The 27,866-nt window shown below is 45.7% G+C and overlaps 1 protein-coding gene and 1 long non-coding RNA gene across 2 annotated transcripts in view; one reads left to right on the forward strand and one right to left on the reverse strand.

The window, feature by feature from the left end:
- Nucleotides 1–4,630: 4,630 nt before the first annotated feature.
- On the reverse strand, nt 4,631–27,484 carry LOC112545427 (uncharacterized). The gene is made up of 3 exons (XR_012906292.2): nt 27,319–27,484; nt 6,058–6,183; nt 4,631–5,224 (listed from the first exon to the last, which is right to left on the reverse strand). It is a non-coding gene; the product is annotated as an uncharacterized LOC112545427 (long non-coding RNA).
- The window catches only part of SLC2A2 (solute carrier family 2 member 2), a 39,049-nt gene continuing 37,578 nt past the window's right edge, over nt 26,396–27,866 (forward strand). The window contains exon 1 of the mRNA XM_075937939.2: nt 26,396–26,552. Coding sequence (XP_075794054.2) covers nt 26,520–26,552 — 33 coding nt within the window. The 5' untranslated portion in view covers nt 26,396–26,519. The remainder of the gene's footprint in view (nt 26,553–27,866) is intronic.

A 27,866-nucleotide genomic window follows, 5' to 3' on the forward strand; every position in this document is an offset into this window, starting at 1 on the left:
TTTTCTGCAGTGATAAACATCACCTGTTATTTTTCTGTCTCAAACTTCCTAGTAAGTTCAAAACTGCGGTCAGGAGTTGTTCAAAGTGAAAATTTCCTTCATTGCAGTTGGGCAAAATAGTCATCCATGGTACATTTGGATTCTTTTTAGTTTAACTCATAATAAAGATTGGATGGCACAAAAGTTGGTGCTGAAAACTCACAACTCTCACAGGGTTGATCAATCGGGTTGGCATATGCAGGGGAAGGGGGAGCAGTGCATGCTGCATTAATGAGCTTTTACTTGGCACTGAGGTGCAGCAAACAGACACGCAAAATGCATCAGCTTTACTCTACGCAGGTGAGCATTGGAACTGTTATAAAATTCTGTTTTAAGTACAAGTTGATTAAATAACACATTGATTTAAGGGCACAAAGCCCCTCTCACTTAGATGGATAGAAAAACTCATGTTGATTTCAAGAGGAACAGGAGTGAGGTTGTATTAAGCATCCAGTCACAACACCGGAAAGAGTATTTCCCTGTATATCTGATGAGCAGATGTGCCCAGATATACAGGATAGAGATGATGCATTGAAGGGGAGGGCGGATGGGGTAACTTCACCCCTTCCCCATTTGGTGCTTGGCTTGTACTGAGCGTGCTCAGTAACACTGCTGAAGCTTCTATCCTCAGTGCGCCCACCATGCTTTTACTGTCTCTCTCCCTCTGCCCCATCACAGCATACACAGGTCACCCCCGCCCCCAAATCTGAAATGGCACCCCTGATAACCAATATAGTCAGCTCTCACAATGGAGAGCTGCTAGGTGTGCTTGCCAACCTGGACAATCAGGAAAGAGGAAGGGGGAATGGGCTTCCAATGACGTTAGACCCTGGACAGTGGAATTCACTATTTTGACCAGAGAGTGTCAGTCCTTATGGGACAGCTGCTGGAGGACTGTTAGTGCACATCTACACAGCACAGCTAAAGCCGAAATAAGCTACACCACTTGAGCTACGTCAGTTGCGCAGCTTAATTCAAAATAGCTGGTTTTGGTGCTGTCTACACAGCAGGAAGTCTGAGGTAGAGCATTGTTCCTCTCACATCCCTTACTCCTTATAAATATGAGGGTTACAGGAAGTAAAAAGTCCTCCCGCTCGACATTATGTCGAAGAAAGTGCTTGTAGTGTAGATATGGACTATTATTATTTCAGAATAACGTTAGTTATTCCAAAATAACATTGCTATGTAGACATAGCCTTAGGGTCAACATAAGTGGTGCAGTATCTATACTGTGTTTATCTCAGTACATTAACCCAGGCTCCACACTGTTCCTGGAGTTGGTGTTAGTCTGTTGCTCTAACGGGGCACTCACATTGGTGGGAGACACATTCAAGTGTAGACTCATGCACAACTAGGTGGCTTATGAGTACCTAGCTTGGTAGTGTAGACTAGGCCTCACTGTTAGTGGTTAGTATTGAGCGAAATTCAAATCATTGTTATAGCTTAAACCCCATTTCAGGCTTAAAGATTGAGACCCAAGACTCTCTGGGGAAAGAAATTGGAGGTCCCAAGTTCAGAGGAGTTGCACTTTAAGGCGTAAATAGAAAGGACATCTATGAACTAAAGAGTAATGTGAGATGGTGGGGAAATGAAGTATTTACATAGTTACTGTGAAATACTGCATGCGCTTAAGGAGAGATCTGTAAACGGCATGGCAAATTGACAACTCATTCAGGAGTCCAACAAGGACTTTCTGAAATTACAGGCTTAGTTCAATTAAATTCAGGGGCATGAAAAAGAAAGAGAGATATGAGCCAGTTTGCTGTGAGCCTGAAGTTATCTGATGCCACCTAGCGTTAAAGCCTTAGTAACTCAGCAGTTGAACTTAATTTCCTTTTGAACGTTGCATCAGAAGGACCCTTTTAGCATGGATCATTCAGAGGGCATGTTCCCCACAGGGGAATTGATACCCCCTGAAGGTTTTTTATAAGTTGCAGTTCTGTGCCAGTGCGGACAGACTATCAAGGCTCGGGACTTCTTCTCTTTTGCTTCAAAAATCCCCATCCCTTCTTGGGAAGTGCATGCTGTTTCTGGGGACTGTTCTGAATGGTCATGCTTTGATTCGGTGTTTATAAGGGGCTGCCTAGGACTGACCTAGAAGAGGGTATAAGAGGCAAGGCAAGGCAATGCTTCCCCAAACTTCCAGGCCTGACCCCACCCACATTTAGCCCTCCCCCCCCCCCGAACACCTACTGCTTCAGCACTGCTCCCAGGTTGCCCCCAGGCTTCAGCCATGCCCTACCCACCTTCCCTGTGCTCCTATGGTGGGCTGGAGGCTTGCCCCGGTGGGGGGGGGGTGGCTTGGCTCCCATGGGGGGGGCAGCGCCTCAGAAAGAAGGGGCAGGGTTGAGGGCTTGCCTTCCCCCAGCCCTACAGTCACCCGTTGCCCATGGTCACAGGCATGCTTATACAGAGCAACTTCAGCAGAGACTGAAAGGGAGTTATTCACACCCACTGTATGAAACTAAACTGCAAAGTATCCCCCCTTGAAACAATCCAGGCACACTGAGTGATTTACGTTTGCTCACCTAGTCCTCCATTTCAATGAAATATTGATAGATTGGAAGATTATAAATAAAACTGCTCTAACCTGGAGCTCTTACTCAGATATGTGTCTTGGTTAACCAAGCCTAATGTCTGTTTTGCAATCCAAATCTCATGGGCAGCAAGTGTACTGTATTGGAGCTAATGGACGGACACAGTGTGTGTCAAAGCTAATGGACAGCCTGCAGCCTCTATTTGGGACAAAAGTAATGGGCAACACATGCGTCTGTGAAATGAAGGTGTCTTTTATAACTAGCAGCCAACGTTGATAGATTTGTGCTGTTTATATGACAATGACTGGTAGTAAAATATGTAACAGGGGCCCCTTATAAATGTGATTCCAAAACTAGGAGAAGAATACAAGAGCAGAATTTTATGGTCCCTTAATTATATAGCAGCAGTGATTGAAATGCACCACTTCTTGCCAAAGGCCTGATGCAGGTCTCCACATCAAGTAGAAATTTACCTTGCCTGTTTCTAGGATGATAAAATGAACGCTTGAAGGCACTGCACACACAATGAGTTCCAAAGGAGATTTATTCAAAAACAGACTTGACGTTCACAAAAAAATGGTTCCTGTCCCAGACAACGGCCTGTGGATTGAAACATGTTGTATCACCCTAAGATCCTATTATATATACATTGACTACATGTTTAGTTATAGCCACAGCATTTCTCCCCCAGGTCAACATCCTCTCTTCTGTACTGGCTTTTTAGCTCTTCCTCTCCACTATTTGGAAAGCTGGAGTGGAAATCACCCACCCCATCTCTTGCTCTGACCATGACTCACACACACACTACCCTCCTTGAATCCCATCATGGTTTTCTTGTCTCCTCCTGCATCAAAGTCTAGCTCAGCGGTCTCAAACTCACAGCCTGCGGGTCATCTATGACCAAAGCATTTTCACAATCCGCTCCAGGAGTCCCAGTGGCCATTGGGACGTGTCTGTCCCCATCTCCAACCTGTGCCCCTTCCCACCACCACCATGCCCTCTCCCCCCATTACATCCCATTCCCCAGGGGAGGCAGCCTCGGGGATTACTGACAGGGCCTGGCAGATTCCCCTTTTCACCTTCAGAGCATAGCATGTTCAGTCTCAGCATTTATTTCTATTACAGTTCAAAGCAACTGCCCTCCATGTCCCAGTAAGAACAGCTCTCTGGATTCGACTGTTCAACTGTCACTCTCCTGGGAGGAAAGCTGTCTCCCTCTCTCTCTCTCTCCTTCCTCACAGGGGCTTCTCTGGATTGCACAGTTTCCTCCCTACAGTAGGAGTTCCCCAGTAAGGCAGACTTCCTGCGCAGGCCTGTGCCTGCCTTTGTTTCCTCCAACTAACCATACAGCCCTTGCTAAGCAAGCACATTTACTCTAAGCAGAAAACATAACAACAAAAACATAGTAAGAACAATAAAAAAACTTGCATGCATGCTAATAAGTGTATCCGATATTACCCCTCTCCCCCCATATCCAACCAGGGCTCTGGTGGAAGTCAGTCCTTCATCCCACACATGGTTTTATCTGTGTGTGACGTAGTGGGGGGTACCTTGCTGGTTGCTATGCTGGGCAGTGGGTTGTGAGTGGCCTCCACTGGCTGCTGTCTGTAGCTCAGCCCAGCAGGGCAGGGGATGAATCATAATGCAAAGGGGGCTCCAAACCGGTCTGAACAGCTATCTATCAGGGAGCAGAACAATGGGAAGATGGGGAGTGGAGCCCTGACTGGGGGCAGGGCTGGAAGAGTGAATTAGTTTCGGTCTGGGAAGCAGGGGAGAAGGAGCTAGGGAAGGGGCTGGGATTGTAAGGCCCAGCCACCCCCCATCTCAAGGGGGGGCACTGAGGCCCCCTAGCCCCAGTTCCTGTAACTAGATTACATCTGTGCTGTGCTGTATCCTGGAGAAGCAATAAACTCCCTCTATTCTACTGGCTGGTGGAGTCTGTTCGTGCCACTACAGGGGTGCAGGAGGTGGGAAAACCACGACGCGCCGTCACACCGTGATTACAAGTTCATCATCCCTTTAGCTCAGAAAAATCATGACTAGCTCATTCTTTCCTTTATACATCTTGGATGTTGATCCTGTCCTTGTATAATAGCTGATCAGCAGACAAAGGTTCCCGCTTCATGGCATAGCTTCAAAAGGCTGGATTTTTGCATAAATGGAAATGGTACATTTGCACATTCCCCCTAGGGATTTCCCAGAACATTTGCTTAATTGGTTTGTCTCAGGAGTTCCTTCTTGTCTGGCATGTTGTTTCAAATAGTTCTTTGATGTGCATAACACTTCCCAGGGTTTATACTAGTCAGGTCCACCTTTAGAGAAGTTACATGCAATTCCACAATAATACATACACTTTGTGGTTTTAATACAATGGATTCCAAAGTTATTTAAACTTAATTCAGTAAGTCTTTCAAAGATTCTTGCAGAAAATTAGTGTATCTATCCCAGTTCCCTCCAAATTTAGTCTAGCATCTATTATCTTAACTTGCCTAACTGGGCAGGGGTGGGAGCCATAGCAAACAGACATCTTTGATCAATGTACAGATCAGAGTTGCAGAGCAGAGCTTACCTTACCCCTATGCAATGCCTACTAGAAATCACAAGAAGTGTTGCAATCAACATGAGGAAATTCTTAATTAAATCTTGTTCTAAAAGACAAAAGGAAACTAATCACAGAACTAAAAATTAACGGTAGCTTAAGTACAAACGATCAGGACTTGATCATATTTATAATGTGCAAACAGAGTAAAACCAGATCAGTAATATATATACGTGGGGCTTAAATGGGGCCAAAAAGCTGAAAATAATTCAATTCCATCAATACTTATTAGCCAACATGGGTAGGAATGGTCCCTAGCCTCTGTGCATCAGGGGCTGGAATTGGATGACAGGAAGGGGATCACTTGATGATTACCTGTTTCTGTTCACTCCCTCTGGGGCATCTGGCATTGGCCACTGTAGGAAGACAGGATTCTGGGCTAGATGGACCTTTGGTCTGACCCAATATGGCCGTTCTTATGTTCTTATTTTCTTATAATTATGAGCCAAATTAACTGAAAAAATGTAATCAGGAAAATGGGAACGATACTTAGGAATTGTTTAAAACCACTTTACTAGACATTCAAAAGGTCTCAGTCCCACAACTGAGGAAGAAGGCCATGCTGGTTTAAAAAAATAAAAACCAAAAACCTAGTTTAGAGGTTGTGAAAGCAGCTGGTTTATATATATATATATATATATATATATATATATATATATATATATATATATATATGTAACACGTGGAAGAATAGTGAAGAGGATAGCAATGAATATAAATCAGAAGTTAGAAACTGTAGAAAATTGGTAAGGGAAGTTAAAGTACACAAGAAAACATATGGCCAGAGTTAAGGATAAGAAGAAAGACTTTAAAACATATTAGGAACATAAAGAATCCTGACAATGGTATTTGCCCATTACTAGATGAAAAATGTAGACTTACCAATAATCATGCAGAAAAGGTAGAAATGCTCAATAAATATTTCTGTTCTGTAGTTGGGGAAAAACAGATGATGCAATCTCATCATAGAGTGATACCATTCCATTCCATTCATACCCCTGGAGGATCCTAAACAGGAACTACTAAAGTTAGATATTTTGAAATCAGCAGGTCCAGATAACTTTCATCCAAGAGTTTTAAAAGAGCTGGCAGGAGGACTTCCTGAACCATTAATGTTGATTTTTTTTAATATATCTTGGTGCCCTAGGGTAGTTCCAGAACACTGAAGAAAGCTAATGTGGCATTTTTAAAAAAGGATTATATGGAATGACTTGAAATATTAAAGCTTGTCAAACTTGCCATTGTTCCCCAGAAAGCGAATCAATTAATAAATAATTAAAGGAGGATAATGTAATTAATGCAAATCAATTTGGGTTTATGGAAAATAGATCCCATCAAAGTAATAGTGGTTTTTTTGTGAGGCTACAAGTTTGGTTGGTAAAGGTACTAGATTTGATGTAATAGACTTCTGTAAAGCATTTTGACTTTGTACTGCATAATATTTTGATTTTTAAAAAAACCTAGAAAGATATAAAATTAACATGCCACACATTAAACGGATTAAAAACTGGTTAACTGATAGGTCTCCAAATGTAACTGAAAATGAAGAAACACCATCAAGTAAGGATTTTTCTAGTGGGGTTCCATAGGGATCAGTTCTTCGCCCTAGCTATTTAATAATTTTATCAGTGACTGGGAAGAAAATACAAAAGCATCCCTGATAAAGTTTGCAGATGACACAAAAATTGGGAGCACGGTAAATAATGAAGGGGACAGGTCACTGATTCTATGCAAGCCAGAATCCTTGGTAAACTGGGCTCAAGCAAACCACATGTTTTAAAAGTACTAAATGAAAACTTTGAAAACTAGGAACAAAGAATGGAGGCCATGCTTACAGAATGGGGGACTGTATCCTGGGAAACAGGAACTCTGGAAAAGATTTGGGATCATGGTGGATAATGAGCTGAGCATGAACTTCCAGATTGATGCTGTGACCAAAAGAGTTAATGTGATGAGGCACAAAAAGGAACATCTCAAGCTGGTGTGGGAAGACTTTTATCTCTGCACTTGGCAGAGGTGTGACTGCTGATGGAATCTTGTGTCCAGTTCTGGTGCCCACAGCCCCAGGAGGACATAGATTGGAGCGAGTTCAAAGAAGAGCCATGAAAATGATTAGAGGATTAGAAATCATGCCCGGCATTGACAGAATCCGACAGTTCAATCTAAGGTAAGCTGAAGGGGTGACTTGATCACAGTTTATGAGTAGTTATGTGAGGGGAAAATACCTTTCTTCAATCTAGCAAAGAAAAGTACAGTATGATCCACTGGCTGGAAGTTGAAGCTAGGCAATTTCTAACTGGAAATAAGGCATAAAGCAGGAGTGGGCAATAAATGTTAGATGGGGGCCCACTCCAGAATTTGGTAAGTGGTCAAGGATCGAACTCTTCTATGTTAATGGAGGAGATGTGGGGTTTGGGCTAGAGGTTGGGTGAAGAAGGGGGTTTGGGGTAGGGGACTGGGAGGGAATTTGGGTGAAGGAGGGGGTCTTAACCCGGGGCAGGGACTTGGATTGCAAGGGAGGGGCAACATCCAGGAGGGGGGTATGGGTGCAGGAGAGGATTTTAACCTGGAGGAGAAGTGAAGGAAGGGGTGCAGGGTCTGGGAGGGAGTTGTGGTCTGGGACAGGAGGGGATGCCGGAGGGGTGCAGGGGTTTGGGTTGTGACCTGGGGCAGGGAGTTGGGAGGAGGATGGGGTCAGGATGTCAGGGTGTCAGGTGTAGGCTCTGGTTGGGAGGTGCTTATCGTAGTAGGCAGTTCCCAGCTAGCAGCCAGTGGGGTCCTCCTGCCACACCCTGTGTACCACTCAAAGTGGATAATTGCTGGGGCATGTGCATTCCTGCACCACGTGCCCTGGGTTGGGGGGGGGAGGGGGGACCTTGATATGCCTCGTGCCCACAAGCTCAACCCAGGCAGCTCCCACTGGCTTGCTCATGTTGCAGGTGTCCATCACAGTGCCTAATTACAACTGAAACTAGAGGAAGTATAACACAAGAGAACACACTAACTACGATCATTTGAAATGACAGCACACAATTTCTGACAACAAAGCCTTTCCGCTGAATCCCCATATGTGTTGTGCAAAGGTGAGATGATTACAATTTGCAATAGATTCCCATTTGTCAGTGGAGGGAGGGAGAAAGCACTTAAGCTCAGTTCTTCTCTCAGTTACACAGCTGTGAATTCAAACCATAGAAATGCATTGAAGTCAATGCAACTATTTTGCATTTCTACAGGTGTAAACAAGACCAGCAGTTGGTTTAGGCTAATATCATTTTTTTGCTGTCTGTGCTGAGTAAAATTATAGCTATTGTTTTTTATAACAATGGATTTGACCCCACAGACTGAACAGCAGCCCCTTAGTCATGATTTTCTATTCTTGTTGTGCTTGGTAGCTCATGGAGGCACTAGAGAGGCATCTAGGAGTAGCCTGGTGGTATTGTGAGTGACTAGTACTAAATCTGAATGTTAAAAAGCTCTGTTATTTTCAACAAGCAACAGTTCCCACACCAGTATCTTTTTGACAATAAAGGCCAAATAGGAGTCTTACTCTTTTATTTTTCTAGTTACTGAATTGTATTCAATTGCATTTACAATTCCAGAACTATTACAGTTAAATTGCTTGTACTCAAAGGCTCCATTGCCTTGCAATTATCTGAATATTAAAAATAGTTAAAAGGCAAAAATATCCACACCACTACTTGTTTGTACTAATCTATGTGCCTATGTTGTATTTCTTCAAACATAGACTAATAATTTTGCATTTCACAGTAGACACAATTTACAATGGATACAATGTTTTTATGTATGATGGATAAAATTTGCTGTCAGTCTTTACTTTTGAATCAGATTTAGAAGATTGAAACTAAAGAATCATGAGCCAATACAATCAAAACATCTTCCTTTTTCTCTTACTAAAGAGCCTGATTTTCATATATTCCAAGTCCCCTTTAAAGTGCTCTAGGTGTTTACACCCTTCTTTATACCACCAGTGAGTCTTACAAGGGCTTCTACTGTAAATAAGAATCAGCCCTGCCAGTAGTGTAGCATTCCTGACTAGAGGATACTGGTGAAAGGCACAGCTCAGTCATGCAGAGAAGGAGTAGACATGTGTCATTAATTGGTTAATCTTTCATGCATTCTGGGAATGATACCTCACAGCTCAATGATCCAAAATAGTAATGGACAGTGCTTGTGAGTTAGGCATTGCTCATTTTTTCCTCAAAGTCCATGGAGAAATACTAAACTGATACTACCAATCCTTGACCTGTTAGAAGTCCTGGAGTCATAGGCTAGTAGAGAGGGAGGACAAGTAGTAAGAGAGGTTGGACAAGGATTTCAAGATAGTGGATATAAATGTGTGCTTGAAGGCAGAGAGAAATGATCAATTGGAGAGAGTGGTAGGAGAAAGCGATTGTTAAAGATAAGGGAAAGACGGGGAATGTCACAGGGAGCTGTTGAAGAGCTATAGGCAGAAAATGGAAGGCAACCCTTGAACTGCAATCAGGGGTGAAGACAATGTTTGTTGTACCATGTTGTGACGGGGCCCCGCACTAAAACCCCCGTGGCAAAAGCCCTATTTGGGTGGCGGGGGAGCGTGCACCGGCATTGTGCCGGGTATACTCGTGCCGCAGACCAGCTGACCGCCTCAGGGGCGGCGGCGGCGGTGCAGACGCTGCAGGAGGGGCGGAGCCAGCTGGTGACATCGGGAAGATGTCACCCTCCGGCGCCGGGTGCAGCGGGAGTTTTAAACGCTGCCCCAGGCTGAGGGACGGGGGGAAGAGTGTGGAGGAAGGCAAACGGCGGGGGAATTGGAGCCTTTGCCCCAAGGAGGACGGGCAAGGGTAAGCCCCCCTTTGCTGCAGAAAGCAGGACTTTGCAGACCACAGTGGAGCAATGGGGTCCGGAAGGTCGTCCTGAGTGATGAGCGGCTGACCCACGGAGGGCCGAGTAAGCCAACAGCAGGGAATGGGGGACACCATGGAGAGGAAGTAGCCCAGGGGAGGGCCATAAAAAGGCCCCTCACTTGCACAGGTTTCGGGAGGACACCCCTGTCAACCGGACCCGGACCGAAGTCGGTCCGTGTCCTTTAGGGCCCTGGGCTGGGGCCCGGAAGTGAGGGTGGGCCAGGGCCCCCTTCTTTCCCCCCTACCTTGCACCCCCTCTCGGAATAACTGAGAAAGGACGCAGTCCCCAGAAGGGGTAAAGCCCAGGCTGTGTGGGCACTGTCGGAGGACAGTGGCCTGAATCGAATAGTATCGCCGTCAGCGGAGCCAATTCCCTAGAGTTGACAACGGGCGATGCTGTGGGGGCCATTGGAAGCCCTACACGTGTCCTGGATAATAACAGGCAAGGACTCCATTCTTATTAAATAAACCTCTTTATTAAAGCAAATAAGCACAGAGCTGCCCCAGATGAATCTTAACACAGGCGCGTTCTCACGCAAAAACTCTTTTGCAGAAGAGTTCTTCTGCAAAAACTCTTCCAGAAGAGAGTGTCTACATTGGCATGTGCTTTTGTGCAAGAGATGTGCTTTTGCTCAAGAGCATCCATGCCAGTGTAGACACTCACTTGCGCAAGAAAGCTCTGATGGCCATTTTAACCATAGGGCTTTCTTGTGCAAGAAATTCATATTGCCTGTCTACACTGGCCTCTGCCGCGAGAATCACAGGTCCGATTATGTATACCCAAGGGGGGAAGGACAGAACCAGGTGGACAGTTTTAGCAAATAAAGGATATTTATTTATGACAGTGATGAATTTATAGTATTTATTCTAAGATTTTTAATAGACCGTGTTAATAATGAATTTACAGTATTTATTATATTTATTCTACAATTTCTAGTTAAACGTGTCAGAGATATAAGGATGGGAATGGCAAGGGGAATAGTCTCTATTCTAACAATATCCAGCTACACTAATAAAATAAGAGTGATAACTACAAACTCTATGTACTACCCAAAACAACTACAACACTAAGCTTTTACAACAAAGAAAATCAAATCATACATACCAACTTACACAGCACACGGAACATTTCAAAGATATCGGTTCAGTTGCGAAGGCCTAGGTTATGCCCGAGAGTCGGGGGAGGTGGCTGGTCGGTTGATCAGGCTGGCAACTAGAGTGAACTGTGCGATGGGTATTTATCCCCAAATCTGCACATCGCTTTCCCGCACTTGCATATTACCATATATGGCCCAATGGTCACCAAGTAGGGGGTCTGTGTCCCAAGGGTTGGGCAGAAACTGTGCAGGTTTCATGAGACCAGGTAAGCCCCGCAGTTCTCATGCCAAGGTGACGGGTGGGAGAGTCTGAGGCTATTTTCCCCTTTTCACACCTTCTCTTTTTCTAAAGGCAATGGTATGCAGTAAGGGTGCAGCCGATTTCTCCCAGGCTGTGTCTAGACTGGAAAGTTTTTCCGCAAAATCATCTGCTTTTGCGGAAAAACTTGCCAGCTATCTACACTGGCCACTTGAATTTCCGCAAAAGCACTGATGATCTCATGTAAGATTGTCAGTGCTTTTGCGGAAAAGCTATGCTGCTCCCTTTCGGGCAAAAGTCTTTTTCCGAAAGACTTTTGCGCAAAAGGGCCAGTGTAGACAGCAGAGATTTCTTTTTCGCAAAAAAGCCCCGATCGCGAAAATGGCGATCGGGGCTTTTTTGCGGAAAAGCACGTCTAGATTGGCCACGGACGCTTTTCCGCAAAAAGTGCTTTTGCGGAAAAGCGTCCTGCCAATCTAGACGTGCTTTCCCGAAAATGCTTTTAACGGAAAACTTTTCCGTTAAAAGCATTTGTGGAAAATCATGCCAGTGTAGACATAGCCCCAAGGAGTACTGCAGCCCACTATAGCAAGAGCGGCCTGGCCAAACTTTTTTACTGGGGGAGCAGGTTTTTTTTCTAACAGCCTCTTGCGCAAGAACAGTTGTGCAAAAGGGCTTATTCCTGAGCGGGAGCGTCAGAGTTCTGGTGCAAGAAGCCCTAATTTCATACATTAGAACGTCAGTTTACTTGCGCAAGAACACATGGCCAGTGTAGACAGGCAGCAAGTTGATGCACAAGAGTGGCCGCTTTTGCGTAAGATCGTGCCAGTGTAGACACAGCCCTAGTGTTCAGCAGACGAACTGATCACCTGATTCCTCATCCAGATTCCCACTACATCCTAGACTCTTTCCATGTTCCCTGCAGTTGGCTACAGTCCTGAACTGCCACATCTGATTATTGTGCTCAGAGATATAGGATTACTAATAGGAAATAATATTGGTGCACGACAGGCAACAGATGATACACCATCACCTTATGAATCTCAGATTAAGATGAAGGGTTTTCCAAGAAGGAATATTGTAATCTGATCTTGCACATTGAGATGTCTAGGAACTTTAAATTCTTTTCTTTCAGGAAGTGCTTTTGGAGAAAGGAATGTGTGTACATAGAGGAAGTAATCAAGCCAGATTGTTTCATTGCCTTGATTCTCTCTCCATCTCTGATTGTACACAGAACCCCAATATGATATTCTCATAGGATATGTCTACACTGCAACGCTATTTAGGGACACCAGAGTATCCCAAAATAGCTATTCCATGTCTTCACAGCAAACCCATCATTTCAGGTTCACTATTCCAATGTCCCTGTAAACCTCATTCTACAAGGAGTAAGGGACGTTTTGGAATAGAGCTTTATTTCGAAATTTGGCACTGTGTACACAGCGCAAAATGACAAAATAAGCTATTTTGAAATAGCATCAAAATAAGATGTGCAATTTGTGTATCTTATTTCCAGTTATGGCGCAGTGTAGACGCACCCATATGGACAGGGCTTGCCGAACCGCAGCAAGCCCCACTTGCTAGCCGCGCTGTCCGGTGATCTGTGCATGCGCAAATCGCCTGAACCCGGCTCTTCCGGGTTGCAATCTACTTGCCATGGGCAAGTGGATTGCATTATTTGTCGAGCCCTGCATATGGATGTGCACCAAGGAAAGGTGCCATTTCAGAAGCAATATCTGAAGAAAGAACTTACTTAGAAGGAAATAGTGGGTTCATGGCAGTCCAGGGAGCATTAGTGGCATTAGTTATTCTCTTAGCCCTGGTCTACACTAGGGAGTTATTTTGAAATAACCCCCCTTACTTTGAAATATGTGGAGCGTCCACACTACCAAGCCCTTTAATTCAAAATAACGGGCTTGTTATTTCAAAATCTGTACTACTGCTTTCCTTGGGGGAAAAATGCTTATTTCGAAATAACAGTACAGGCAGTCCCCGAGTTACGCGGATCCGACTTATGTTGGATCTGCAGTTACAAATGGGGTTTTTCTCTCCCCGGAGGACGGGAGCGGCGGGATGCTGAGATGCGCCGCGGTCCCACCGCCTGTGTCCTCCGGGGAGAGAAAAGCTGCTCCGCGTCTCCCTGGTCTGCTGGGGGGGGGGAGCCCCTCCCCCAGCAGACCAGGGAGACGCTGAGCAAAGCCGCGGAGCACACGGGCAGCGGGAAAGCCCAGACACGCTGCGGCTGTCTTTGCTCCCCGTCTCCCTGGTATGCTGTCTCCAGCAGACCAGGGAGACGGGGAGCAAAGCCTCGGAGGACGCCGGCAGCAGGACAGCCGCGGCGCGTCTGGGCTGTCCCGCTGCCCGCGTGCTCCGCAGCTTTGCTCCGCGTCTCCCTGGTCTGCTGGTCTGCTGGAGATCTAAGGGTATGTCTACACTGCCACCCTAGTTCGAACTTAGGGTGGCTAATGTAGGCATTCGAAGTTGCAAATGAAGTGCCGCCATTTTTAAATCCCCGTTAGTGCGGACTCCATGCCCGAGGAGTTCCACGAGGAGTACCGGTAGTTCGAATTAGAGAGCCTAATTCGAACTACCTACTCTGTGCCGCGTGTAGCCACGGGCATGGTGTCCGCACTAATGGGGATTTAAAAATGGCAGCGCCCGGCAAGATGCAAATGAAGCCCAGGATATTTAAATCCCGGGCTTCATTTGCAACTTCAAATGCCTACATTAGCCACCCTAGTTTGAACTAGGGTGGCAGTGTAGACATACCCTAAATGACCAAGCTGGCATCCACTAGATAATTTCTGAAGCCTTTAGGTGCTTTTTTGTGGGGGTTGCACTAAGTTCATATAGGAGCTGCCAAATTACCAAAATAAAGGCCAAATGTTGCCCAGGGAGATTTGCACTGAGGAGCCTTTCCCACTGTCAATGCTTGGTGTTGATGTGAGTGAAAAGATGCAGCAAACAAGAGGGATGGTAGCATACGGGGACATGTCTCTGTATAGACTACTAGAGCCTTGTTCCACTGAATGTGGGAATGTTTGCAGATTGTTGCATTTTATGCAAATTCTATGTTGCCCTTCTGGAGTCCTGCACCTTGCAAATGCAATCACTCTTGAAAAAAGTGTGAGTGTTGCTTAGCCAGTGGCAGATCTGAGAAACTGTACCAGTGTCTATGTTGATCCCTCTGGCTCATGGGACAATAAAACTGATTTCAAGCTGCCTCTATCACAAAGTATTGTCAGTGGGTTTGCAGAGTGGCCTTGACTTTAATTACTTGGCTAAACTTAAAGGTGTTATTTGTGATGTCACACCAGAAAATCCTGATTAGAACCTGTCTTTAAAAACAATCTACAGATATGGTGAAAACTGGATTGCTCTCTTATCTCGTTTATTATTTGTTGTCAAAGATGTGTTATCAAAACCTGTGATCTTGGAGTCTGGCATCTCAGTATCAATAGCCTAATGTAGTACAGTAATTCCTCATTTAACACTAAAGATGCATTTCTGAAAATGTACGTGCTAAGCGAAAACGTGCTATGCAGGGTCAATTTTCTCATTAAAAATAATGGAAAAGGTGGGGGTTGCATTTCAGGTGGTGATGGCAAAGTCAATTTTTTGTTGGTGCTGGGTCATCAACGTCAACATTAGATATCTAGTATCAGAGGGGTAGCCGTGTTAGTCTGAATCTGCAAAAGCGGCGAGGAGTCCTGTGGCACCTTATAGACTAACTGAAGTGTTGGAGCATAAGCTTTCGTGGGCAAAGACCCACTTCGTCAGATGCATGAAGTGGGTCTTTGCCCACGAAAGCTTATGCTCCAACACTTCAGTTAGTCTATAAGGTGCCACAGGACTCCTCGCTGCTTTATTAGATATCTAGCAACACAAGTTGCCGCGGTTTGTTAAAACACAAAGATAAACACGTGAGTGAGCGGAGGAGCGCTGTGACCATGTGAATTCATCCGCTTATGCGTATTACCACTGTTTTCACCAACTTATACTGCCGCACAAAGTAGTCTACTACTTGATTATTTTCGTGTTATTTCGGGGACGGTCGTGTTATTTGAAAAATGTTCCCTAAAAAAAAAATCATGCTATTGTGAAAACGTGTTAAGTGGGCACGTGTTAAACGAGCAATACTGTACTCAAATAGAAGTCTTCCAGGAAAATCCTAAGAGCCAGTGAGTGATCCAGCAAGGTGATGAGAGGTGCTACTTGGCTGTGTTCATGCGCTAGTGCACACCCAGGTGTAAACCTGAGGTCCTGATAACTCAGGGCCAGGCAAGATGTGGCCCGGGGGCCAGATGTGGCCCACCTAATACTTTGATCCTGCCCGTGGACGGCATCTGGCTGATTTCTATTTATATCCTGCTACCCATACCACTGAATTTCTGCATGCAACTCTTCAAAGGAAAAATTGCAGCTCCCGCACACGCGGCTCTTCTCATGGTCCCCTGCTCTGACCTTTTTTCCTTTGTCTGTGCAGGGCGCCATTTGGCACAGCAAGATCTGATGCTGCAGCCAAGCCTGCTTGGGCCACACGCAGCTCTTAAAGGGGCAGCTTTTTTCTTTTCCTCAACAACTTCTTTCCCTCGGCTCTTTGTGCTGTATCCACCACTATTTTGGCTCTTTGTCTGTAACAGGTTGGACACCCTGATCTATTTAAATGACTGCTGGCTCCCAGTCACCGTGCAATGCTGGAAGGGGCCAGAGCTGTGAGCCCTTTTGAATTGCCACAGCAACCTGGGTGCCTGCAGTAGCAGTGGGGCCATAGTCCCTTGCTCTATTTTTACTTCAAAGCCTCCAGCCCCAGACAACTCTGGGGGGGAAGGCTAGTCTCCAGCCCCGCTCTTTCTACCTCCAAGCCCCACCCCTTCCAGGGGTGGAGCCAGCCCATGATCACCTACCAAAATTCATTAAGTGATCCCCCTCCTGCAAAAATTACTGCCCACCCCTGCAAAAACTTAGGGTCTTTGTGGCAGATGGGGCTGCTCTGTAATGCCCCCTGTGGGAGTCAGAGCAGTACTGCAGGTGTTCCCTTATCTGGTAAATTCTGGCCAGCTGCATAGAGCAGGTGATCTGTGCTGTAAGCTCAGCCTCAGTGTCCCAGCAGCTAATACATAACAGCCTCAGGATTTAACTGTTGGCGCCTTTAAGTAAAGAAGCAAAACTTGTTTGTTGCTTGGCAAGAGTGTATTTTCCTTGTACAGGAGGTGTTAGGGGGCAGAGCAAACCTGATAGGCATCACATACATCTTACTACAGAACATGCCCATGGTCAGCTGTCACCACTTCTGCACTAACACTACTGTCCTGGGAAAAACAGACTTTGTTGTGGTGCTGAGAAACCAGTTCACAAAAGGCATATGACTGGAGTGCCAAAAACCACAGAGTGATGTGAGGATTAGCGTCCTGCATTGCCTGCAACTATTTCAGGTGTGCATGCAGGGCCGGACAAAGGGGTGGGCGAGCCGGGCAGCTGCCCGGGGTGCCAACCAATGGGGGGCGCCTGATGGCAGCTGTAAGGGGCATGCGGCTGGCTCCTCCCCCCCATCCCCGCGGCACTGGCCAGCAACGCCCTTCCCCCCACGGCCGCGGTGCCCTGCACAGCCAGGCATGGCCCGCCTCGGGCTGCACACCAGCAGCAATGTCCGGGTTGGGCTGGGCAGCACATGCGCCGTGCACCCTGGGGGCGGGCCCGTGCACTCTAGGGGGGGCGGGCCCGCGCCCCAGGGACGGGCCCACGGATGCACCTTGTGCCTGGGGGCGGGGCACCAAAATGGCTTGGGCCAGCCCTGTGTGCACGTGGCATTGTTAGATCAAATGAAGCCCTAAAACATAACAGCCCCACAGTGCATTGGACTGAGGTGGAATATCTAGTTTCTGGTGGCTGACGCTCCCCACATAGGTATATTACCGGGAAAGTTTCATACCCTGAAAGTTTTTCAACAGCAGTGCTCCCAGTTCAACTGTGGAAACGTGAGTTTGTAGTGTAAATGGGAGTGAGAAGTCTGGATATCAAAGTACAGGCTGTTGACAGAGGATACCCTTTAGAGGCCTCCTCACATTCAGTTGGACTGGTCAGGGTGCACTGGCCTTTGGGAGGTCTCTCTGGTGCCACAAGGGTTGTGAAATGGGTGTGAACCTTCAATAGCAGCCAGTCAATCCCAGAAAAGCCCAGATCTGTTTCTTAAAGGTGGGAACTAGGGACCTCCTCAACGTGGCATTGTTTTATCTTGCACGGTTGAATCCTGTTGTACCAGATTTTCTGCTTCCTGAACTTAATTTTGTTGAGATTGGCGATGAGTCCTGCTTATTTTAGTGACTGCAACACAAAGGCCAGGTGCCCTGTGCCAGATGTGACTGTCAGCTCAGGCTACAAACAACTACATTGTCCAAAAAGAAAGCTGCAAACTGGCTATGGTGGCATAGGACCTGGAATGTGGCCAATACCCTGTGCAGCCCAAAGGGCATGTTGGTAAAATCAAGAATGGTAGTAGATGAAGTGTTTTCCTTTCCTTTGGCTTAATTGTCAGAAGGGACAGCCTAGCCCCTAGGGCCATCTAATCATATAACAGGCCACCAACCAGCATAAGCAAACTAAACCCAGCAACTGACATTAGACCAAAATATTACAGCCCATAAGAGATTAGACCAGGGGTGGGCAATAATTGATGATGCAGGGCCACCCCAAGAATGTGGTAAGTGGTCAGGGGCCACATCTTCTATGTTAATGCAGAAGGGAGCACTGAGTAGTGGACTGGAGTGCAGGAAGGGATGTGGGGTTTGGGAGGGAGTATGGATGCAGGAGACGATTCTGACCTGGAGAAAGGGTGTAGAGTCAGGGAGGGAGTTGTGACCAGGGTAGAGGTGTAGGAGGGTGTGACCATGCCTCCTCCCTCGGTCTGGTCCGGGGTGCGGTCAGCCATCTCCAATCCAATTAATTTTATCTCTGTGTGTCGAACCCGACTACATTTCCCTTTTTTCCTTGGTTGGGGGAACGAAGGGGGGCCCGGGCCCGCCCTCACTCATGGGCCCCAGCCCAGGGCCCTAAGGACAGAGACTGCGCTCCAGTCTCGGTCCGGCTGGCGGGGTCGTGCCCCTAAACGCACCAGCCCACAGGCTACTTCACAGCCCTGCCCTGGGGTGCTTCCTTCCTCCCCCACTTTGTCTTCGGGATGCCTTTTACTCACAGGGTCGACTCCTCCCCCCCGGGAGATTGTCCCGAGTGCATCCAGGTCTCTCCACTCCTTGGGGAACCCTGGTCCTCTCTGTATCCCCCCCCTTCTCCGGTGGCTGGCGGGCTTTTAAAGTTCCCGCCGACCCGGGAGGGGTTTATGCGCCCCGCCCTCCCGACGTCTGCTGCAGCACGTCATTGTGCCTCGTCTGACCAGCGGGGCTGGGGCTGACTCAGCTGCACCACGGCGTTCCTCCAGCTGAGCCGCGGCGCTAATCAGCTGAGCCGCAGTGCCGCTCCGCCTAGCCGCGGCGCCGCTCAGCTGAGCTGCGGTGCGGGAACAACCGGCGCACTGCCGGTATCCGCTCTGCTGCCCTTCTGCAAGGGCGCAGAGTCCCGGGTGTCGGGTGCGGGGTCTCGGCACCCCGTCACAGAGGGGATCTAGTGGATTTGGATTGTGACATGGGGCAGGAGGGGGTTGTGACCTGGGGCAGGGAGTTATGGTGCATGAGGGGGTGTAAGGTCCAGGAGAGGGCATGACATTATCTAATTGAAATATTAGGTATCTGATTAAAATGTGATACATGACCAGAAAGGGTTAACCAGCTCATGGCTGACTGACCCAGGGTCAAGCCTTGTTAGGAAGATGTGTAAGTGATAGCTGGGCTATTATATTAGGATAGAATAGAACTTTGAAATGCAAGCTTGTATTGTTAGAGCAGTAGAATGGTAGGTATTTGCTCAAGTCTTGTAATGTGAACAAACTACTCCTCTGTTACTATAGCTTTGATTCAAGATCAGAAGGGAATGTTAAAATTTCTGATGAAACTTGATTGAAGTAGTATTATTGTTTATATGTCTCTTTGAAGGTTGTAGTAAACTGTACGTGAATTGTTTAGTGGACAAATTACCTTGTGCTAATTGCCATGATGTTTGAGAGACAGAAGGTTGCCTCAAACACCTATTGTTCTCTCCCAGGCTAAGAGGCTGTTGCAAATGTATAAAGTCCCTTTGAACAGGATCTTTTTTTATCTCCTGTTTGCTCGGATGCTCCTGGGGAAAGCTGCAAGCCATAAGAAATGAGATCTCAGGATATCCTGGTGCCCCTTTAATGGACATTGACTTAAGGGCTCTGATCTACTTGCAGTTTCATATTGGGGAAACCTAAGCCACCAGGAATGGGGTCCCAGTCATTGGCTGTAATCACCCTGGATATGGATTTTGAACCATGGACTAAATTCTAAAAGAACTTTTTGCAACTTCTAGATCACCATCTTTGTTTTGTAACTGAACCTCAAGAATTGAACTCACATCTATATATATGTTGAATTTTTAACCAATACTCTTTTTTCTTTAATAAATCATAGTCCAGTTAATAAGAATTCACTGTAAGTGTGTATTTGGGATAGGTCTGAAATATTCATTGACCTGAAAGGTAATGTATCCGAACCTCTAGGATTGGTAAAACTTTATTTGAGGGACATATCTGGGTGGAAGCCTCAGACTGGGTACTTTAAGGGAACTGTGTGGTTTGGACTTCCGATTGACCAATAAAGGAATACAGACATGGTTTTGTGTTGGTTTGGTGAATGTAAATATTGGGATAACCACCAGTTTTGGGGATTGGCCACCCCTGCAGTGCACCCTAATTGAGTGACCTCAGGTCGCGTCCCTGGAACCTCTAGTTATCACAGCGGGTATGGATATAGGAGAGGATTCTGACCCGGGGGAAGGGTATAGACGGGAGTGCAGGGCCTGGAAGGTGGTTGTGACCTGGGGCCAGGGTGCTCTGCTTCCTACTGACATAGAGAAGCCAAGCACAGCTGGCTGGAAGAGGGCAGTGGGGAGGAGCAGAGCAGGATGCTGGGCCACTCCAGATCCTGTCACCATGGTAAGTGCAAGGTAAGGGGATGACCCCTGCTGCTACCAGTGACAGAACCCTAGGGCAGAGGTGGGGTAGGTGTGGAATAGAGGCGGGACAGGGCCTGCAGTGGGGGAGTTTTCCCGGGCCTCGTGCCTCAGGGGGTTGCCCCAGGCCCAGCATCCCCCTAAGGACTGCCCTGTCTGTATGTCACATGCCATGGTAAACATACTTTGTGTATGCCATGATCGTAACATCTAACCTCTCTATGCCTCAATTCTCCACTTGTAAAATGGGAACATTTCCATACTTCATGGGAATGGTGTGACAATAAACACTTCTAAGGTTTGGTAATGGGGATATAAAGGTTTCATAGATGATAAATGGCAGATTAGGTTGGTGAGTCTTGGTGTCCTAGTGACTCTTGTCAGAACTTGTTCTGGTGAAGGCTGAGCAAAGTTTCCATAATATGCTGTTCCTTGTCCTTCCACGTTAACAGCCATCATTCAAAAATGTACGAGGAATCATCCACTATATGTCTCTCATGGGAAGGGAGAATTATATTCTAACATTAGACTTTTAACCTTCCAAATAACATCAATCTACTGGCAAGTTTTAAACCAGTTTCTCTCAACCAGCAAAGAGGAGACTGAGAGTGATAAATCTAGGCTCCAATTCAGGGAAGTACATTAGCTTGTGCTTAAAACCCATTGATTTGTATGGGATTTATACGTGTGTAAATGCTTTCCTGAATAGGTCTGCTTTCCTGGACCCTGTTGTGATATACTGTGAGCTGTCTCTTTGCATCACCTGTGTCAGTAATGTATTCTCCTGGTCTAGAAGGGTCAAACTGAGGAGCTGGAATACCCTGTGAAGTGCCTTTCTTTTGTGAGGCTTTTTGTTCAAAGTGTATGGTTTGCTCCCTTTTTTAGAACTGCAGGAGCTGAAGTAATGTAACAGAATGTCCTCAGAAGCTGTCTGAGGATTCAGATATGACAGAGAGAGTCAGAACATGAGGGAGAAATGAGTGATGCAAGTGTTGCATTCTTTAGCCAGGTAGTTGTGACCAAATGCTGGGCTCCGTGACACCATTGAATCCAATGAGCTCAGGGAAGTTTCGCTGGATTTATCATGGTGTAACAGAGGAGAATTTCCTCCTATTTCCTGAAGACAAGATTGTGACTGGCCATATGTGGCCGCATAGGAATTAAGGAGCTCATTCTTAGGAATTAAGGGCTCCCCCTTACTTCCCTGCGTTGCTGCCCTGAGGAGGAGGAAGTGGGCTACAAGGCAGCTATTTCCTGAGCAGGTCAGGTCAGTATGGAGTGAGCAAACAGAGGCAAGCAAAAGAGTGGACCACTGGCTCCTCCCCCTCCAACATGCAGTCCACTAAGGCCAGTACAGCTGAGATCTACAGGGAGGTACAGTAATCTGCTTTTGGCAGGGACTGGTGGCGTCCCTCTTGGAGCAAGGACAGAACTCAGGGTGAGACAAAAAAATCTTGTCCTAAATTTAAAAATGTTGTTGCTGACCTGCTTTTCATTATGGGCCAGATTCTCCTCTGAGTACCTGAGTGCAACGCATGCGCCGTTAACTCCATAAGGAAGAGCAGAATGTGCTGTGCATACATTTTGTGCAGTTCCTCTGTCAGCCTACTGCAGCTCCCCCATCTTAATGGCACTGGCAGTTGTGTGTATCTCTATTGTTTAAATATGAGTATGTCTGCAGCAAAGGTGGGGTGAACACCAAGCCTCTGCATTAAAACATGGCTTGATTTACTGTATGATAAATGTGCTTCCTCTACATCTGTTGAAACAACACAAAGCTTACTGATGGTCCATTAGGTTAATTTCCGATGCATTATCTATGGATACAGTTTGAGAGTCACTTAGCTAAGATTCTGATCCTGCACTCGCTCCACACATGGCTCTGCAGTGGGAATTCTGTGTGTGGGTTCTGATAAACTCCACTGATGTCAATAGGAGTCTTTCCATTGACTTCTATGAGCTTTCCCTTGAGTCTATGGTGCGCTTATGGGACAGGGAAAAGGGCCTGACTCCAGATATCTGTCAGTAAATTCAGCCATTCATGGCTAAATGATTAATCTGGTCAGTAAACACCCATCTGTTTTATCAGGGGAAGGTGAACTAACTCAACCATTGTTCAAATTCCAAGCCAAATGGAATCTCCTTGATTGTCCCCATGCATGTACGAAGGAACACAATATAACTGGGGAAATCTTGTAGTCTCTTCCACAAAAGACTGGCACACACTCAGATGATGTTCATACAAAAAGAGAGTAACTAGGAGGTAAGCTGCAGTCTAAGCATGGTTTAAGTCATTCAACACCAGGGATGGAGTCAGAAGTTTTGGAGCTCTCACACATTCACATGCAGACAATAGATTTCTTTATTTAAAAGTGATTGGCACTTATTTGAAGAACGTGAAAGCCCAGACTTGCTCCTTGGCAATCTGTTCTGTTTTCCTAAGGGTGCAACAGCACTTACTTTATGCTGGTAGGCACCTGCAGTTTATCTCCTGCTGTTCATACAAGGCACATGGTGCAGTGAGCTTTTTTTTTTTTAAATGAAATCTTGTCACTTGGAGAATCTTTCCCATAGAAAGGCCAAGTTCAAGGCAATCTCTAAGGTGGCTAAGGTGATGCTAAGGCCTCGATTGAGCAATGTATTTATGTATGTACCTAAGTCGCTCTCCATTCTGCACAACATCTAAGCACAAACAAACATACTTAACTTTAAACACATGCATGGATTCTATAGAAGACAATGGCACATATACATGTGATGAGATGCTTTGCTGAACATGATTAGATTCCTTAACTGGGGTGTATAGGAGTTCTAGTTCCTCACTACGTAATAGATTTTAGCCTGTTCATCCCCTTATTTACACAAACTTGAATCCAGCTAATTAAAGTGTGCTTTGAACCTGACTTCAGTTAAATCGGTGCAAAACTCTATGACTATGTTCTTGTGCAAGAACTCTTGTGTAAGAAAACGTCCACACTGCCATGTGGGAGATGTGCTTTTGCGCAAGAGCATCCATGGCTGTGTGGACGCTCTCTTGCGCAAGAAAGTTATGATGGCCATTTTAGCCATAGGGTTTTCTTGTGCAAGAAATCCCTGCCGAGCATCCACACTGCCCTCTTTCGCAAGAGCTCTTGCGCAAGAGGGCTTACACCTGTTAAAAAAGAGCGTAGCTCTTGCGCAAGAAGCCCTCTCTTACCACGCCGTACTGTAAATTTCCTTGTGCAAGAGCAGGCAGAGAGTGTGAATGCTCTGCAGATTCTTGCGCGAGAATGGCCGTACTTGCACAAGAAACTCGCTCTCCCCCAGGGCCGGCTGGCCGGCCCTTTTGAATCCCCCACCGGTCCTGTCTCCTCCTCCTGTTGCGGGGAGATGACGTCACCTTGAGTCTCGTCCCGATTGGCCTCCTCTTGGGGCCGGCTCTCTCTCCCTCTCTCCGGCCCCCGGAGACTCGTTGATCAGGCGCTTCCGCGTCACCCTGTGTGGCCACCTTGGCAGCGGGGAGGGAACCCCCGGCGCCCACGAGAGCAGGCGGAGTGCGGGGAGTCGGGGTCTCCGTGTCTGCGGAGCCCCACGCCTTGTCACAGATAGGCAACCTCAGTGGGATGCAGGACAGGCCTCCTTCATCTCAGTGAACCATGAGATTGTCACAACGAGGACGGTCTCCCATAAGAGGGTAGTTTTGCTAATTGTGTTTGCCGGTGTTGTCTTCAAGTCGTCATTGTCAAGTCCAAGTCGAGTCTCAAGTCACTACAGTTCAAGTCTCAAGTTGAGTCTTGAGTCCCTAAAGTCACTTTCGAGTCAAGTTCCAAGTCGAGTCTCAAGTCTTAATTTAAAAGTTGAGTCTCAAGTCACAAACAATGAACCTGAGCTGAGTCTCAAGTCGTCACACCCAGGCGACTTAAGGCGGACTCGAGTTCAAGTCATGGGACTCGAGTCAACAACTCTGGTGTTTGCATACCTAGAATTTGTGGTGTGTGCCAGTTGAACCATAGCAGCACTTTCACTGGATATGGATAAAGCGCATAGCTCTCACTGTCAACGTTGTGTGCAATCAGCACACGCCTCACTTCATGGGCCTTTGCTTTATGTGTGAGTCAATTTAGTAATAACAGTAGGAAAAAAACTAAGTGGACAGAAACCAGCAGAGTCTGGCAACCATATTTGTGGGCAACAGTACACAAAATGTCTTGTGGGCCACACATGGAAACCTGATGGGCCACATGCAAATTGTCCATCGCTGATTTAGATTCAATGTATTGGTCTGGGCCCATCTCTTGTCAAAGTTGAATCGAACCCAAACTGCCAAAATTGTTAATTTTGTTCTCGCGTGAATCAGCCTATCTGTAGGTATTTTACTTTGCCTGATGGCTGAACAATATAAAAAAAATGATGTTTGTAAAATCCACTTCCCAAACACATTCTAATGGAAAGTAGGAAGGATATTGTCAAAGATAACAAATAAAAGCTGAAAATAAGGGGGAGAATTCAAAAGGTTTGGATGAAACTCCTGCCCCCCTTCAAAAATAAACACACTTCAATACATTCAGTTCTTGTTGCTGAACCTCTGACAGCTCAAAAATCAATTGGAATAGATTAACGGACTGAACTTTTCTCCTTAAGTTAAAGTTTTACTTGCACCCACTGCAAAGATTTTTTTTTCTTCTTTACAAAGTACATTTTATGTCCATGTGAACAGTGCCTGATTGACTTCATTGGAATCTTAGGTCCTCTGTCCAAAGGACAGGTACAACGTAGGCTGCAGCCATGTGAAATTCCTCAGTTCTGACCAATATGTTTAGAAGTGTTACTCAGTCTCTGTAGTAACTCAGATGCCAGAGTTACTGTACAGGTTTATTTGTTGATCAAGATTTCACCAGTCATCAAGACTAAAAGAGCAGTTTAGCTCATTTAGTCCAGCAGGGATAGGAGATCATGAACTAGCAATTAAGACCAAACTAATGACCTAGTACAAAGCTCATCATTATTGATTAGTCACCTGAGCCAAAGATTATTCATGAACAAGAAAACCACAAATTGTTGAACAGATACTGAAAGGCTGACTATAAGATTTTTGTTTAAACGAAGAATGATTGTGAAACCATTAAGGATAATTTTGTGTATTATTTATAATGTGTTTTAAAAATTAGTATGTTATGGTAAATTATTATTCATTTGCGTAGATACGTATTTGTGTGAATGTGTACAGATAAGCCGATAGATCTCTTTTAGGGGGGCCTATATTTGTATTACCTAAGCAGCAGTGTACACACAAATATCTTTTAAAATGATTTTTTTTTTTTTTTTTGCAAATAAAGAATTAATTACTGTGACCTCTCCGTTCATCTAGTGACCTTTTTATTATAGCTGCTGGAAAAAGTCTCTTTCCAATCTCCCTATTGAAATTCTGGGCCAGGCACAAGGCAGTATTATAATTCAATACACAAATACTATACTGAAGCCAAAAAAGGTGATTATGGCTCTATTAATTTTGCTAGAACCAAACAGCAGGTACTATGAACATATATATATACCAAAGCAGTTTGGACATCCTATACTATTGCTGCTGCACAATACTACACAATTTCTCATCATTGCAGACTCTGTTTAATGTTTTTTACCCTTCATGAAGCTGGACTTATGGAAAATTAAAATGTCTTGATTTCCCATTATTTTAAATTTCAACATATTTTCTGCTCTTTCTCGGTCTCTTAATTGTTGATTCAACATCTTTTCTGATCTCCTTCTCCGTCTCTCTTTACTGTTGTTCCACTCTAAATGGTGTTGAAGTGCTGCTACATTTTGGGTTTGTCATTAACATTCATGTTGCTTAATCCCATGTTCCTGACTGCAAGTCATTCCCCCTATCCCTCCCCTCTGTGTCTCCTTTCAATTGCCCCTCCTCCTCCTCCACCTGAGATATAAGTACTTGTCCTGTGTCTGGAAGAGTCTCAAAGCTGGGGAAAAGACTGCACCTAGACAATCCTCTGCAAGACCCACAGAATGGAGAAGACAAGTAAAGTGCAAGAAGAAAAGGTAAAAATGACTCAACTTTACCGCAGTGCCAGTGTCTGCTAAATGGGGAATGCATACCAAATAGTTGGGGAGCTATTGATTGCTCATAGCAAGAAACTGTCCAGGTTTGGGACCTGCTTACAATTTTTTTCAATTATCATTTCTATTTATCAAATGTTTTAAAAGGTGATGGAAGGAAAGGAAAGGGATAGAAATATAACAGCACGTGGAAAAGCATTGCTAAAATGTGCCTCTTTTGGTCAATTTTTGCATAATTGATGCTGAAACTGCCTTCGGCAGGATTTAAGCTTGAGTAAAGACTGAAGAACTGAGCGTATCGTGTTGAACATATACTTTCTAAAGCTCTGTGTAAAGCTTAAACTGGTTTATGAAAGCGTGCACTTGAATTACTGCTCCATGGAAGTATTTATCTGAGCAGAGGAATCTCTTTGTGGATAGTCTCTGCTCTCACTGGTGAGCAGAATGAAAACCCCAATTGCTTTATGGCCCACAATGTGCAGTTCTGCTTCTAGGTCCCAGTCCTGCAAGGTAGGGAGCATCCCCTCAAAGATACTGTCTGCTGTCAGTTCCTAAAGGAGGCATTGAGGGTGCTCAGCACCTCCCAGAAGGCACTCACTAGCTTGTGGGATCTCCACAAACAGCTGCCTCTTATAGCACTCAATCCTACATGATGTAGTATGTCCTTAGCACTCACTGATTTCAATGGTGTTGTGGGTGCTCAGCAAAATAGTGTGTGTTGGTGGGTGAGGGGGATTTTGCCACTTACCTCAATGGCAGCAGGATCAGGCCAGATTGAGTAATTTGATCTGCAGGGGAAGCAACAAGACTTCCTCTGCTTGAAAATCTGCTAGATATTCTGATCTCGCTGCTCACGTCCTCCTGTAGCCAGCAAACTTGGTCACCAAGGGTCACTATTTGTGCTGCTTTTACAATCTCCTGTTTCGACATGAGTATAGATCAGCAGAGTCCCTATTTTCCACGCTGAACCACTTATTGGCAGGTCTTTTTCCACCCGTAAGTTCCTGTTCCTAGAGGATTTCTTGCCAAAGATAGGAAATGACTATCAGGCTAGTCTTGTACATGATCCACACAAGTGACTCCTTGGGACATGATGCTTTTGAAGGCTGTGTATATCCTCAGTGGCTTACAGATCAGGTCACCTTTCCAGGGGAGCAGCCAGCTAGCCATATTTCTCCATGTGTAATGGGATAATATGGAAAGGCAGCTCATTGTCTGATGTTGAAGTCCAGCAGATTAGAGTCCTCTAAGTCAGTGATTTTCAAACTTTTTTCATTTGTGGACCCCTAAAAATGC

Source organism: Pelodiscus sinensis, chromosome 10 (assembly GCF_052426305.1).
Source record: "Pelodiscus sinensis isolate ZL-2025 chromosome 10, ASM5242630v1, whole genome shotgun sequence".
Classification (NCBI taxonomy): Eukaryota; Metazoa; Chordata; order Testudines; family Trionychidae; genus Pelodiscus; species Pelodiscus sinensis.